This window comes from Homalodisca vitripennis, chromosome 3 (assembly GCF_021130785.1).
Source record: "Homalodisca vitripennis isolate AUS2020 chromosome 3, UT_GWSS_2.1, whole genome shotgun sequence".
NCBI classification, from domain to species: Eukaryota; Metazoa; Arthropoda; class Insecta; order Hemiptera; family Cicadellidae; genus Homalodisca; species Homalodisca vitripennis.
The window spans coordinates 203,445,023-203,460,144 of NC_060209.1; the positions used below are offsets into that span (position 1 = coordinate 203,445,023).

Below are 15,122 nucleotides of genomic sequence, written 5' to 3' on the forward strand. Positions count from 1 at the left end.
CTAATCATTGTTATAAATCTGATAAACTGGTTAACTTATTTTGATAAGCTCAATACAGCCTGGACAGATATGCATTCTCAATTAGTAGAGAGGAGGGACATATGGCAGTCAAGCTGATATAAAAGCGTCAGTAATGATTATTTGACCATAAATATTCAAATATATAAATGGATAAATTAAAGCAAAATCCACCGTTAGTGACTCACCCCAAGTTTCTTTAATGGAGAGTTTATCACAGATTTCTAGATGAAATTCTTCAAGGTGCTTGAGTGCATCTTCCAGAGCCCCAGACTCCTGAATCACCATGTTCTGGTACAGAAGCAGTTCACTGTGCTCGTAGTCATACGCACCCTGCAACACAACCACACTCGACATTAACCCTCCAAGCATTTTTCGTCGTAGCCGTGACTAATAAATGTCTATTATGACAGCCAAAGTCGTGCCCACGAGTATATAACAGCGCTTTGTATTATATTCATATTAAAATGGCAGCAAAATAGTCAAATTTGATATCATTTGAAAGATGATTTGTTATAGTACATATAATTGCGACAATGCATAATTGTGGAGGCAGTGCATTACGTCATACTTTATTTTGATGACACGTTACAACTGTGTACTGCTGACAACTGACTGCGGTGTTGCGTGATTTTACAAACATGGATTGTGATACTTTGGAACATTCAAGTTAAATTTGTTATGTTTTAGATGAATATGTATCTAGTGATATACCTTCAGACATTTCACTTCATGATTTTTCAGGTGGCAGTGGTGAAGAGTACAAACCGGACCCTAATGAACTTTTAAGCTAGGGTCAAATTACGCCAGTGCACAGTTTGCGAAAGCAAAAAGAAAGGCCGAAGCAGATTTTGGTGCCCTGGCTGTAATACAGGTGTGCACAGGGAATGTTTCCACTTATTAGAACATTTCTGGAGACCTCTTAGGCCTGAGAGAAAAAAATTGTGTATATACTTGTGACTTTTTTCATTTTATAGTTTGGTTTTTAGTTTAAATATAAACAAATTTGTAAAACTTATTAAATTTGGAATAATATGGCTGTTTTGAAACTGTGTTTTTGTGTAAATAGTGAAATCTTGAGTAGTGGATGTTAGGACATGACAACATTTTGAAACTTTTTTTATTTCGGAGGGCTACATACCTGAACAGACAGAGGGTAATTACAATACTGTTATACTTCTTTTATTACGTATTGTTTTGTGAATATATTAATATATATCACATGTACAATTTAAATAAAAATTGTATTTTATACGGTTTTTTAAAAAGAGGAACTGTAAAAACGCCAAAAGAGCTGTGGCACTAAGGGAGTGGGTATGTGGCACTCGGAGGGTTAACTATTGTCTAGTACAAGTGTTGCAGCTGTAGACTCATACTGTCCACAACATTTATTTTTATAATTAAATAAAAAAATGATTGTTTTCAGTTTAATGTATTAATTTTAGTGTTATTAAAGTTCCTAGATAAATATTGCTAAATGATTATTTATTTTTATTTTTATTATAAGCTGTCATTTGATTACAGGTTAGTTCATATTCAATATCACAATAAACTCCATACTGTATGTATGCAATGAACAATTTTGATTTCAAAAATTGCATTTTGAAGGATTGTTATTGAACAATAGTTGTAAATATTCCATGGTTGTATGTTATTTTGCCTCCAAAGATTGTGAATCCTCTACAATGAGTGCTACACAATTATAAGGTTGCTACAGCTCACACAGTTTCTACCACTGAGTCCACAGTGTAGCAAGTGACTAACTTCTCCACACCTTCAACCTGCCAGTGACTATCACAATACCTGTATGCTATCACAAAGGACAACTTTGTGTGCTAGATATTACCACCGAGCAACCAAGACAGACATCCCAAATCAGAAGACAAATAAATGTTAATACACTTAACCACCTTAAACTTGGCCTTGCACAACAAATGTGGACCGAAGTCTACTCAACGATATCAGCCGATGAAGCCTATAACAATCTTCTAAATACTATGACTATGGAAATAAATGCTGCATGTCCACTAAAGAAACTTAGGCAGAGAAAAAGCAAAACCTATGTTAACTACAATGACATAGAAATTACCCAACTAAAGCAGGACTATCTTCAGTTGCTTCGTATGTATGAATTGACAGGGCTAGAGAGAAACAGATCTGCCATGGCTAGTAAAAAGAAGCAATATGACCTAAGACTGAGGAAATTAAGACAAGAGAGTGCAGCAAACCATATACAGCAGTCCAGCAATAAATCCAAAGCAGCTTGGGAGATAGTGAACTCTGAGAGGGCTACAAAAAGAGGGGAGAAGAACAATCCACTCATCAAATTAATTACTGAAGGGAAAACCATAGAAAAACCTGAAGACATTGTAGAAGAACTCAACACCTATTTCTCAAACATCGCAGAGGACACATTAAGAGCAGCTAGCAACCTAAATCAACCATCTACTAGAGTCACAACACCTAGGCCTAGGCTAACACAGACAAAGCTTATTCTAACAGACACAACTGCGAGGGAAGTTGAAGAAATCATCTCCTCCCTGAAGAATAAAACCTCCAGCGGTCTAGATGAAATCTCTGCTAAGCTAGTAAAACACTGTGCTGAAACAATCATTGCTCCTCTTGTTGATGTTATCAACAAATCCTTCAAAAGCGGCATTTTCCCCTCGGCTCTCAAAGTATCAAAAGTGTACCCAAAACTGAAGAAAGGAGTCTCAACCAACCTCAGTAACTATCGCCCCATTTCAATAATTCCCACCTTTTCCAAAATCTTTGAGAAAATCGTCCTGAAGAGACTCATAGACCATTTGACACAACTTGACCTCCTCACTAACTGCCAACATGGTTTTTTAAAGGGTAGATCTACAGCCACAGCCTTAACATACCTAGTAGAATTTATTATTGATCACATTGACAAAGGCAAATACACCACTGCTGTTCTCCTTGACTACTCAAAAGCGTTCGACTGCCTTAGCCATGATATCATTCTTGATAAGTTAGAGGCACTAGGGGTCCAGGAAACTGCTAAACACTGGTTTGAAAGCTATCTCAGAGGACGGAGTCAACTGGTAGAGCTCAGTTACATGGAAAATGGTGTTACTCGAACAGTAAAATCAAAGTTACGTTCGATTGAAAGAGGAGTACCACAAGGATCGGTGCTTGGGCCTGTACTTTTTATACTTTTGACATACGACTTCCCTGATTACATCAAGGACTACAGTTCGGTGGTGATGTACGCAGATGACACAACCCTTTTACTGAAAGGAGACACACCAGAGGACATCAGCATCAGTGCATACATTGCCCTAAACATGACATACGACTACTGCCTTACAAATAACTTGGTAGCAAACCCTTCTAAAACAAAACAGATCAATTTCAGCAGAAGAGGTGAACAAATCCCGGCCCTTCCTGATATTGACCTTGCAGACCAAACTGACCTTTTGGGTCTCACTCTAGACTCAAATTTGACATGGGGCCCACATGTTGACATCCTGTGCAAGAAACTCAACTCTGCTCTCTATGTAATAAGAAGAATTAAATGCATCAGCAACATAGAAGCAGCAAAGATGGCATACTTTGCTTTATTTGAGACATACTTGAGGTATGGTATAGTAGTATGGGGTGGCACATCAACTACCAACTTAAATCGTATACTCACCATCCAGAAGTCAGCTATAAGATCCATAGCAAACCTAAAAGCACGAGACAGTTGCCGAGAAGAATTTAAAAACCTCAAAATTAAAACAGTAATCTCAATTTACATACAGGCAGTCATACTCCATGTTGATAAATTAGGACTCCCAAAAGAAACAAGATTACATTTTCATGACACTAGACATTCATCAAGAATCCCCGTTGCGAGACATAGGACAGCTCTTTATGAAAGAAAACCATCATTCATCGGGGCTAAACTCTACAACCATCTCCCTGCTGACTTCAAGCTACTGACAGGCGAAGCGCTGAAACACAGATTGAGCTCCTGGTTGACAGATAATCCAGTCTACTCAATCGAAGAGTTTCTTGACAAGACCAAAGACAGTGGACTTAACTTAAGAACATGATAACATTGTATATTCATCCAATATTGAATTGTTTAACCTCAACATACTTGACACCATTCTCTGTACTTGATGTTCAGAAATAAAGCATTAATTCTATTCTATTCTATTTTTGCCTCCAAAGATTGTGAATCCTCTACAAATGAGTTGCCAACACAATTTAGAAATGTATTGCTACCAGGCTCACCACTAGTTTTCTACAACACTGAGTCCAACAGTGTAAGCAAGTGACCTTAACTTCTCCTCACCTTCAACCTGCCAGTGATTTTATCCACCATACCTGTATGCTATTTTGCCTCGCCAAACGATTGTGAATCCTCTTACAATGAGTGCTACACAATTAGAAAGTTGCTACAGCTCACACAACGTTTTTTTCTACCTACTGAGTCCACAAGTTGTAGCAAGTGACTAACTTCTCCTCACCTTCAATCCTGCCAGTGAATTATCACCATACCTGTATGCATATTTTGCCCGACCAAAGATTGTGAATTCCACTACAATGAGTGCCACACAATTAGAAAGTATGCTACAGCTCACACAGTTTCTACCCACTGGAGTACCACAGTGTGTAGCAGGCAAGTGACTAACTTCGCTCCTCACCTTCAACCTGCCAGTGAATTATCACCATACCTTTGTATGCATATTTTGCCGTCCAAACTGATGTGTAGAAATCCTGCTACAATGAGTGCCACACAATTAGAAAGTTTGCTACAAGCTCACACTACATTTCTACCACAGAGTCCCACAGTGTAGCAAGTGACTAACTTCTCCTCACCTTACATCCTGCCCAGTGATTATCACCATACCTGGTATTCTAATTTGCCTCCAAAGAATTGTGAATGCCTCTACAATGAAGTGCCACACAATTAGAAAGTTGCTTACAGCTCACACAGTTATCTACTACACTGATTCCACACAGATGTATGTAGCAAGTGACTAACCTTCTCCTCACCTTCAACCTGCCAGTGATTATCACCATACCTGATATGCTATTTTGCCTCCAAAAGATTGTGAATTCTTACCAATGAGTGGCCACACAATTAGAATGTTGCTACAGCTCACACAGTTTCTACCACTGAGTCCACAGTGTATCAAGTGACTAACATCTCGCTCACCTTCAACCTGCCCAGTTGATTATTCGAACAACCTAGTATGCTATTTTGGCCTCCAAAGAAATTGTGAATCCTCTACAATGAAGTGGCACACACAATTAGAAAAAGTTGCTACAGCTCACAGCACGTATTCTACCACTGAGTCCAACAGTGTAGCAAGTGACCTAACATTCTCCTTCAGACCTATCAACCTGCCAGTGATTATCACCCATACCATGTATGCTAATATTTTGCCATCCAAAGATTGTCGAATCCTATACAATGATTTCCACACCAATTTAGAAAGTTGCTACAGCTCACAGCAATTTCCTACCACTGAGTCCACAGTGTAGCAAGTGACTACATCTTCTCCTCACCTTCAACCTGCCAGTGATTATCACCATAACCTGTATGTCTATTTTTGCCTCCAAAGATTGTGGAATCCTCCTACAATGAGTGCCAACACAATTAGGAAAAGTTGCTACAGCTCACATCAAATTTCTACCTACTGAGTCCACAGTGTAAGCAAGTGATCTAACTTCTCCTCACCTTACAACCTGCCAGTGATTATCACCATACCTGTATGCTAATTTTGCCTCCAAAGATTGTGAATCCTCTCAATGAGTGCTACACAAATTAGAAAGTTGGCTACAGCGTCACACAGTTTTCATACCACTGAGTCCACAGTTGTAGTTCAAGGGACTAAACTTCTCACCTTTTTTCACCTTCCATCACCCTTCAAACCTGCCAGTTGATTATCCACCATAACCTGTATGCTATTTTGCCTCCAAGAGATTGTTGAATCCTCTACAATGATGCCAACACAATTAGAAAGTTGCTACAGCTCACAACACATGGTATTCTACCTACTGAGTCCACAGTGTATCAAGTGACTAACTTCTCCTCACCTTCAACCTGCCAGTGGATTATTCACCATACCTGTATGCTATTTTGCTCTCCAAAGATTGTGAATCTCTACAATGAGTGCCACACAATTAGAAAAGTTGCTACATGACTCACACAATTTCTACCACTGAGCTCCACAGTGTAGCAAGTGACAAAACTTCACCTCACCTTCAACCTGCATGCCAGTGATTATCACCATACCTGTAAGCTAAGTTTTGTTTTGCCTCCAAAGATTAGTGGAATCCCTCTACAATGGATTGCCACACAAATTAGGAAAAGCGTGCTTATCAAGCCCCCCCAGCTCACACGAGCAACAGTTTCTACTACTGAGATCCACAGTGTAGGCAAGTGGGACTAACTTCTCCACACCTACACCTGCCAGTGATTATCACCATACCTGTATGCTATATTAGCCCTCCAAATGTTTGTGAATCCTCTAACAATGAGAGCCACACAAATTAGAAAGTTTGCTACAGCTCACACAGTTTCGTACCACAATGAGAATCCACAGTGTAGCACAGTGACTAACTTCTCCGACAACCTTCAAACCTGCCAGTGATTATCACCATACCTGTATGCTATTTTGCCCTCCAAAGATTGTTGGAATCCTCTACAATGAGTGCCACACAAATTTAGAAATGTTTGCTAAGCAGTATCACACAGTTTCTACTACTGACCGAGTCCACCAGTGTAGCAACGTGACTAACCTTCTTCCACACCCTACAACCTGCCAGTGATTATCACCATACCTGTATGCTATTTTGCCTCCAAAGATTGTGGAATCCACTACAATGAGTGCCACACCATTAGAAAGTTGCTACGGCTCAGCACGAGTTATCTACCTACTGAGTCCACAGTGTAGCAAGCTGACTAACATCTCCTCACCTTCAAACCCTGGCCAGGTGATTTATCACCATACCTGTAATGGCATATTTTGCCTCCAAAGATTGTGTATCCTGCTACAAAAGATTGCCACATCTAACATACCACAATATAGAAAAGTTGCTACAGCTCACACAGTTTCATAACCAACTGGAGGTCCCTACAGTGTGTTAGCAAGTGACTAACTTTCTCCTCACCTTCAACCTGCCAGTGATTATCACCATACCTGTATGCTATTTTGCCTCCAAAAGATTGTGAATACCTCTACATATGAAGTGCCACACAATTAGAAAAGTTGCTACAAGCTCACACAGTTTCTACCACTGATTCCACAGTGTTAAGCAAGTGACGTAACTTCTCCTCAACCTTCAAATCCTGCCACGTGATTATCACCATACCCTGTAATGCTAATTTTGCCTCCAAAAGGATTTGTGAATCTCTACAATGAGTTGCCACACAATTAGAAAGTTGCATACAGCATCACACAATTTCTACCACTGAGATCCACAGTGTTTAAGCAAGTGACTAACTTCGTCCTCACCTTCAACCTAGCCAGTGATTTATCACCATAGGCCTGTATGGCTAATTTTTGCCTCCACAAGATTGTGGATATCCTCTACAATGAGTGCCACACAATTAGAAAGTTGCTACATGCTCACACGACGCAATTTCTACCACTGAGTCCAACACGTGTAGCAAAGTGACTAAACTTCTCCTCACCTTCAACCTGCCAGTGATTATCACCAAACCTGTATACAGCTATTTTGCCTCAAAAGATTGTGAATCCTCTACAATGAGTAGTTACACAATTTAGAAAGTTTGCATACAAGCTCACCGACAGTTTCTACCACTGAGTCCACATGTGTAAGCAATTGTAACTAACTTCTTCCTCACCTTCAACCTGCCAGGTGAATTATCACCATACCTGATATGCTATTTTGCCTCCAAAATGATTGTAGAATCCTCTACAATGAGTGCCACACAATTTAGAAATTTGGGCAACAGCTCACACACGTTTCTACCACTGAGTCCACAGTGTAGGCAAGTGACTACATCTCCTCACCTTCAAAACCTCCCTAGTGATTTATCAACCCATACCTGTATGCTATTTTAGGCCTCCAAAGATTGTGAATCCCTCTACAATGAGTGCCTACACAATTAGAAAGTCTGCTACAGCCTCACTCCCATCAATTTCTACTCACTGAGTCCAACAGTGTAGCAAGTGACTATAACTTCTCCTCACCTTCAACCTGCCAGTAGATTATACACCATAATACCTGTAATGCTATTGTTGCACTCCAAGATTGTTGAATCCTCTACAATTGGAGTGCCACACAATTAGAAAGTTGCTACAGCTCACACAGTTCTCTACATACTTGAGTCCACAGTGTTAGCAAGTGACTTAACTTCACCACACCCTTCAAACCTGCCAGTGATATCACCTATACCTGTATGCTATTTTTTACTCCAAAAGATTGTGAACTCCTCTACAATTGAGTGCCACACAATTAGAAAGTTGGCTACAGCTCACAACAGTTTCTAACCACTGAGATTCCACAGTCTGTAGAAGTGACTAACTTCTCCACTCTTCAAAACCTGCCAGTGATTATCACATACCTGAATGCTAATATGCCTCCAAAGATTGGTGAATCCTCCCTACAATGAGTGCCACACAATAAAAAGTTGCATTACTGCTCACACAGTTTTTTCTACTACTGAGTCCACACGCTGTTAGCAAGTGACTAACTTCACCCACACCTGTCAACCTGCCAAAGTGAGTTATCACCATACCTGTAAGCTATTTTGCCTCCAAAGAATTGTGGAATCACTCTACAATGATTGCCACACAATTAGAAATGTTGCTCAGCTCACACAGATTCTACTACTGAGACCACAGTGTAGCAAGTGACTACCTTCTCCCTCACCTTCAACCTGCCAAGTGATTATCACCATAACCTTGCTAAATGCTATTTCTGCCTCCACATGAATTGTGATGAATCCTCTACAATGAGTGCCACACATTAAGAAAGTTGCTACAGCTACACAGTTTTCTACTACTGAGTCCACCAGTGGTATGCAAGTGACAAACTTCTCCCACACCTTCATACCTGCCACGTGATTATCAACCATACCAGGAATGCTATATTGACCTCCAATGTTTGTGAATCCTCTACAATGAGTGCTATCACAATTAGAAATTGGCTACAGCTCACACAGTTTCTACCACTCGAGTCCACCAGTGTTTACAGCCAAGTGACTAAACTTCTCCTCACCTTCAACCTGCCAGTGATTACAACCATAGCCTGTATGCTATTTTGGGGGGTGCCTCCAAATGATTGGTGAAATCCTCTACAATGAGTGCTACACAATTAGAATGTTGCTACAGCTCACACAGTTTCTACCACTGAGTCCACAGTGTAGCAAGTGACTAACTTCTCCTCACCTTCAACCTGCCAGTGATTACCACCATACCTGTATGTTTTTCATGTACATCAGTTTCAAAATGCTTACAATCGAGCTTCAATACATGTGAAAAGAGAAATCAAATGATTTTACATCAAACTGCTCCTAAATGAACTGATCTATTGTTGTCACCAGCAGCATCATTGAGCATCGTATTTTTTAAATAAGCTCTTCTTTTGTTAATTTTTCGTGACACTCCACAACTGAAAACTCTATCTAATGTTTAATATAAAGTGGTTTAGTGTTCCTTTTATTAAGAAATTAGAAAGTAGTGTAGCGATACAGTCAAAACAAGAAATATAGTACTATACTTACTTTCTAGATACACATCACATTTCTAAAACTCAGTACTCACCTGACTAAATAGAGTTTTCCTGAATGAATCCAATATTTTAACAGCCATTTCGTAATCCTTGAGGAGATGATAGGACATCGCAAAACCAATCCATGACACTCTCTGTGTTGGCCTGAGCATAAACAGCTGATACCTTGTGTCCTGAACAACAAAAATATTCTCTAAATTACTCTGTTGATTGATCTCTGAAACTGTTGTTAAATAAAAATACTTCTTAACAAGGTGATAAAACATGAAAAAAATTCTCAATACTCTCTCTGTTGGCCTGAGTATAAACAGCTGATACCTTGTGTCCTGAACAACAAAAATATTCTCTAAATTACTCTGTTGATTGATCTCTGAAACTGTTGTTAAATAAAAATACTTCTTGACAAGGTGATAAAACATGAAAAAAATTCTCAATACTCTCTCTGTTGGCCTGAGTATAAACAGCTGATACCTTGTGTCCTAAACAACAAAAATATTTATTCTCTAAATTACTCTGTTGATTGATCTCTGAAACTGTTGTTAAATAAAAATACTTCTTGACAAGGTGATAAAACATGAAAAAAATTCTCAATACTCTCTCTGTTGGCCTGAGTATAAACAGCTGATACCTTGTGTCCTGAACAACAAAAATATTCTCTAAATTACTCTGTTGATTGATCTCTGAAACTGTTGTTAAATAAAAATACTTCTTGACAAGGTGATAAAACATGAAAAAAATTCTCAATACTCTCTCTGTTGGCCTGAGTATAAACAGCTGATACCTTGTGTCCTAAACAACAAAAATATTTATTCTATAAATTACTCTGTTGATTGATCTCTGAAACTGTTGTTAAATAAAAATACTTCTTGACAAGGTGATAAAACATGAAAAAACAAATTCGCAATACTCTCTCTGTTGGCCTGAGCTGGTATTGAACGACAAAGATATTGAGTAGCAGGTTCAAAAATTCTCACAAGAATTTTGGATATTCTTGTTGTTATATTAATCACAACTGGATTTATAATTCATGAAAATACAATGACACCTTTACAAACCTATGTACAAAAATTCTTGCATTATCATCTGCCTTTCTGAATGTGTTTTAAAAAAGAATTACTAGTTCGAAACCATTTTCAATACCATTCATTAGGCCTACTTTGCATAACTTGTCACGTTATATTGTACTTGTTACGTCGTAGAGAAAAAGAAATATTTGTTTAATTTTCTCATTCAATATTTGATGTTATAAATTTTAAAATTTTAATAACACATCCACTCTCACAATATTTTAAGTTTTAACCTTATTAACATTTAAAATATTTATTCAAAACAACTGGAATGAATTAAGATATTTTAATTTTTGTCCCATAATATTGACTAAACAAGTAAAATAAATGTGAAAAGTTCAAATTTAATGTAGATGGTGAGATAAGACTTAACAAGTGATAAAGTTTTTATTTTTAAAATCCAACCTTTTGACAAGGATACGGGAACTTACATACAACTATTTTTACTCTTTATTTTTACCTCAAAAATCACTTAATCTCCAAGTCCATCAAAAGGATGTTCCGAAGACTAATTATATAGAAAAGTACAGTTGGTGTTTACAACCTGAAAGTGTTTCAAAGTTCACTTAATCTCTACGTCCATCAGACTTATGTTCCAAAGACAAATTATCTAGAAATAGTACATCTGGTATTTACAACCTGCAACCGTGTCAAAGATCACTTAATCTCTACGTCCTTCAGACTTATGTTCCAAAGACAAATTATCTAGAAAAGTACATTTGGTATTTACAACCTGCAAAGTGTCTCAAAGATCACTTAATCTCTACGTCCTTCAGACTTATGTTCCAAAGACAAATTATCTAGAAAAGTACATCTGGTATTTACAACCTGCAACCGTGTCAAAGATCACTTAATCTCTACATCCTTCAGACTTATATTCCAAAGACAAATTATCTAGAAAAGTACATTTGGTATTTACAACCTGCAAGCTGCAAGTGTCTCAAAGATCACTTAATCTCTGTGTCCATCAGACTTATGTTCCAAAGCCCGAAAAATAAATAAATTGGAAATGTTGTGTATTCTTTACATTTAGTAATATTTATAAGTTTTTCCAATTGCTCCAAGAGTCTTCAAACTATTGTATTTCGTTAAGAAATTTAAAATAAAGAATATCATCTATTGTATTACTCGATGGGACATTGCGTGGGTTGGCTACCTCATAGTCAAATCAGTGAGCTTAAAGTTGTGGTTAGGAGGACCATTTTAGCGTTCCAGAAATTATTATACATTGATTGATGAAATTATGTTTATGACTAAACTGTATCGGTACATTTTAATTTTACAGATATGTTGCTGAATATACCATAAGGTGATAAATTTAATTTTTAAATATAATCTGCCACTCAGCTTTAACACTAGCTACAAGTGAGAAGACAATTCAACAAAGTGCTCGGTGTTTACAAATAAAACTGCCACACAAGTCAAGTGTTGTCACAATACCCCTAATAACTATTGTAACCATTCTTATTACTTTCACTCACTCTGTATCCTTCGAGGTCTCTCATCTGAATCTGTAACAGTGACAAGTCACGCAGGATCTGGATGTTGTCCTTCTCCCACTTAAGCGCATTGCGGTAACACTTGATAGCCTCGTCATACTTCTTGTCTGATCGCTGCAGCAGTCCGTAGACGTGCCAGCACACGTGCGAGCGCAAGTCATTGCGTAGTCCCCGGCGGACATACTCATACGCTTCCTCCTTCCGACCCAGGCAATTCAAAGTCAAACCTTTCATTGCCAGCGTTTCTGAAAAGTTCACGATTGAATATGGTGTTAAATAGAAATCATAAAAAGAAAATTAATAGAAATTACATAAATAGATTTTAAAACCTTCCCAAAAATAGAAAATACATATAAATCACAATTATTCTACCTTAACACAAATATTCAAATTTTTGGTTAAGGTAGATTTGGTTCACATATTTTTTATGACAAATATGAAAACATCTAAATTTTTGTGCAGCACTGAAGAATTTTTTTAAATAATACCAACAGTAATAAATAATACCATGTACATTGTAATACGTACCCTGAATTAATTAATCATTGATGAAGAAAGAGGAAGTTAACTTTATCTAAGGCAATGAATTTTTACCCCCTTAGAGTAAGAGAGAATGTAATTTCTAATCCTAATTCAAACAAATTTTAAAACATTTCACAGTTTTTACAATTAATAAATCTTTAAAAACATTATTTGTAAGGACTTCTTCAAAATATTTATCTTTACGCTTAGTAACTTACTTTTCCTTCAAATTTACACACTATATTTAAATAAATGTTTAATGAATAAATTATATTACATAATGTATTAAATATATATTTAAAATCATATTAGTTTTGTTTTTAATATACAATTAAATTAAATTGCACTTACCTCCATGTTCAGAAAATTTTGGATTTGAAAGGATTTGTTTAGCAAACTTCAACCCATTTTTATATTGCTTTTGTTCATAACATTTCTGAAACAACAAAACACATTTTATAATCAAACTAAGAAATGCTAATCTCTATATAATTATATAACGAGGCAAATCCCTCACTTACAACCTTATCACTAATACTGCAACAAGCTCAAAATATCCCAGAAAGTTAAAATTTGGCACACATATGCCTATTGACGTAAAAAGAAAGACCAAAGCATTTTCATAAATATCGAAAATCCGTTGGGGTTAAGATGGGGTTGCAACAACTACAACAACTATATTTTGTTTCTCAACTTTAGACGTCCCAGAAATATGAAATTTGACACACACTCATCTTATGCTCTCTTCACAAAAATGAAACGTTTTAATGAAAATTAACCACCCATTAGGGTTAAATGGGATTGTAACTCCTTGAAGAACTATAATTTTTGATTTTATCAAATTTTCCTCATGAATCCCATAAAATTATAAAAAGTGATCAAGCATTAAAATCAATCATCCACAGAGGTTAAAATGGGGTTATAAGCCATAGAAGAACTGTATTTTGTATTGCAACAAGGAAATTTGACCCAAATGTATAATGTTCTCAACAGACAAATGAAAAATTTGTCATGAAGATCAACCACCAACAGGGGTTGAAATGGGGTTGTAACCCTTACAAGAACTGTATTATTGTTTTTCCAATTTCCCAATATACTAGAGACGGAATTTGACAAAAATATGTCTCATGACATACAGGTCAAATCAGATGTAATTTCAAAAAAAAGTTAACATCAACAGGGGTTGAAATAGAGTTGCAACCAATTTGAAGCTGTGTGGTTATCTTGTCTAGATCAGTCTTCTTTAATGGGGGGACACACAGTGGATGGCATATTTAGTCTACCAATCAATCTGAACCATCCGACTATTACTTGTCTGGTGGAAATGGTGACGAAAAAAGATTTTAGATGTAGCACTTTCATGTAAAAATAAAAATCTAAAAAGAAGTATTGGCTCCGACAACAAATTTAAATGATTAAAGCGACATATTTACTTTTTTATTGAGAGTTAAACAACAATTAGGCTCAAGCCAACATGTGATGTATATTTACAAAATACTTATTCAGTGAGTAACATCAGTATACAACTAATAGTCACACTTTATCTGATTCACATCTGACCCAATTCGAACATTAATCAGAACTTTCATAAAATTGTTTGGATAACTCAAGCCACAGATAACTGAGACACAGTGACCTCGGATAAGAATGAAGTTATGAAAGCCTCCTACATATTGCACTGCCAGCCATGAAATCGAGACTGACAAGAAAAGAAAGGATTTAAGAAACAGAAAACTTCAAACTAAAACTCTAATAATAATATAAATAGGTCTGTTTGTTTATTCATCTCGAACACACTTCAAAATTGCTCTTAAATTGTGAGCAAAATACACTAACATATAGAATTTCATGATGTCATAAATCATAAATTAAAGTGAACTATACTATGAGGAGGAAGATCTATATAACATATGTGAATATAATAGCAAATTATCAGCTAAAATATAAAATGTGAAAGAGTACCCATTGCATCAACGTTTTACCAACCAACTCTTGAGAGCTAAAATATTACAAACTCATTTAACCATATAATTCTATGCGGCAGGACAATGGCCACTACTTACTACTAAATTAAATATTTTTTTATTGAAAAAATAATAAATGTAAAAATGCTGATATGTTCACAAAATTATAAATCATGTTGTTAAGTTTAAATAAAATAAATTTGCACAGCATAAATTTTACTAAACAGCCAAGAATTCATACTTTCAATGTAATAACAAAAATCCATTTGATATTGACAGTATATAGTGTAAGTTTTGGGATTAGTAATATGTACATATGTATTTCC

The 15,122-nt window shown here is 36.6% G+C and overlaps 1 protein-coding gene across 1 annotated transcript in view; it reads right to left on the reverse strand.

Annotated features, from left to right (window-relative positions):
- Positions 1–15,122, reverse strand: part of LOC124358042 (N-alpha-acetyltransferase 15, NatA auxiliary subunit) — a 44,641-nt gene that overhangs the window by 20,091 nt on the left and 9,428 nt on the right. Inside the window, exons 2-5 of the mRNA XM_046810318.1 lie at positions 13,184–13,268; positions 12,293–12,555; positions 9,777–9,917; positions 207–351 (exon numbers count right to left, since the gene is read on the reverse strand). Of these exons, the coding sequence (XP_046666274.1) occupies positions 207–351; positions 9,777–9,917; positions 12,293–12,555; positions 13,184–13,268 (634 nt within the window). The remainder of the gene's footprint in view (positions 1–206; positions 352–9,776; positions 9,918–12,292; positions 12,556–13,183; positions 13,269–15,122) is intronic.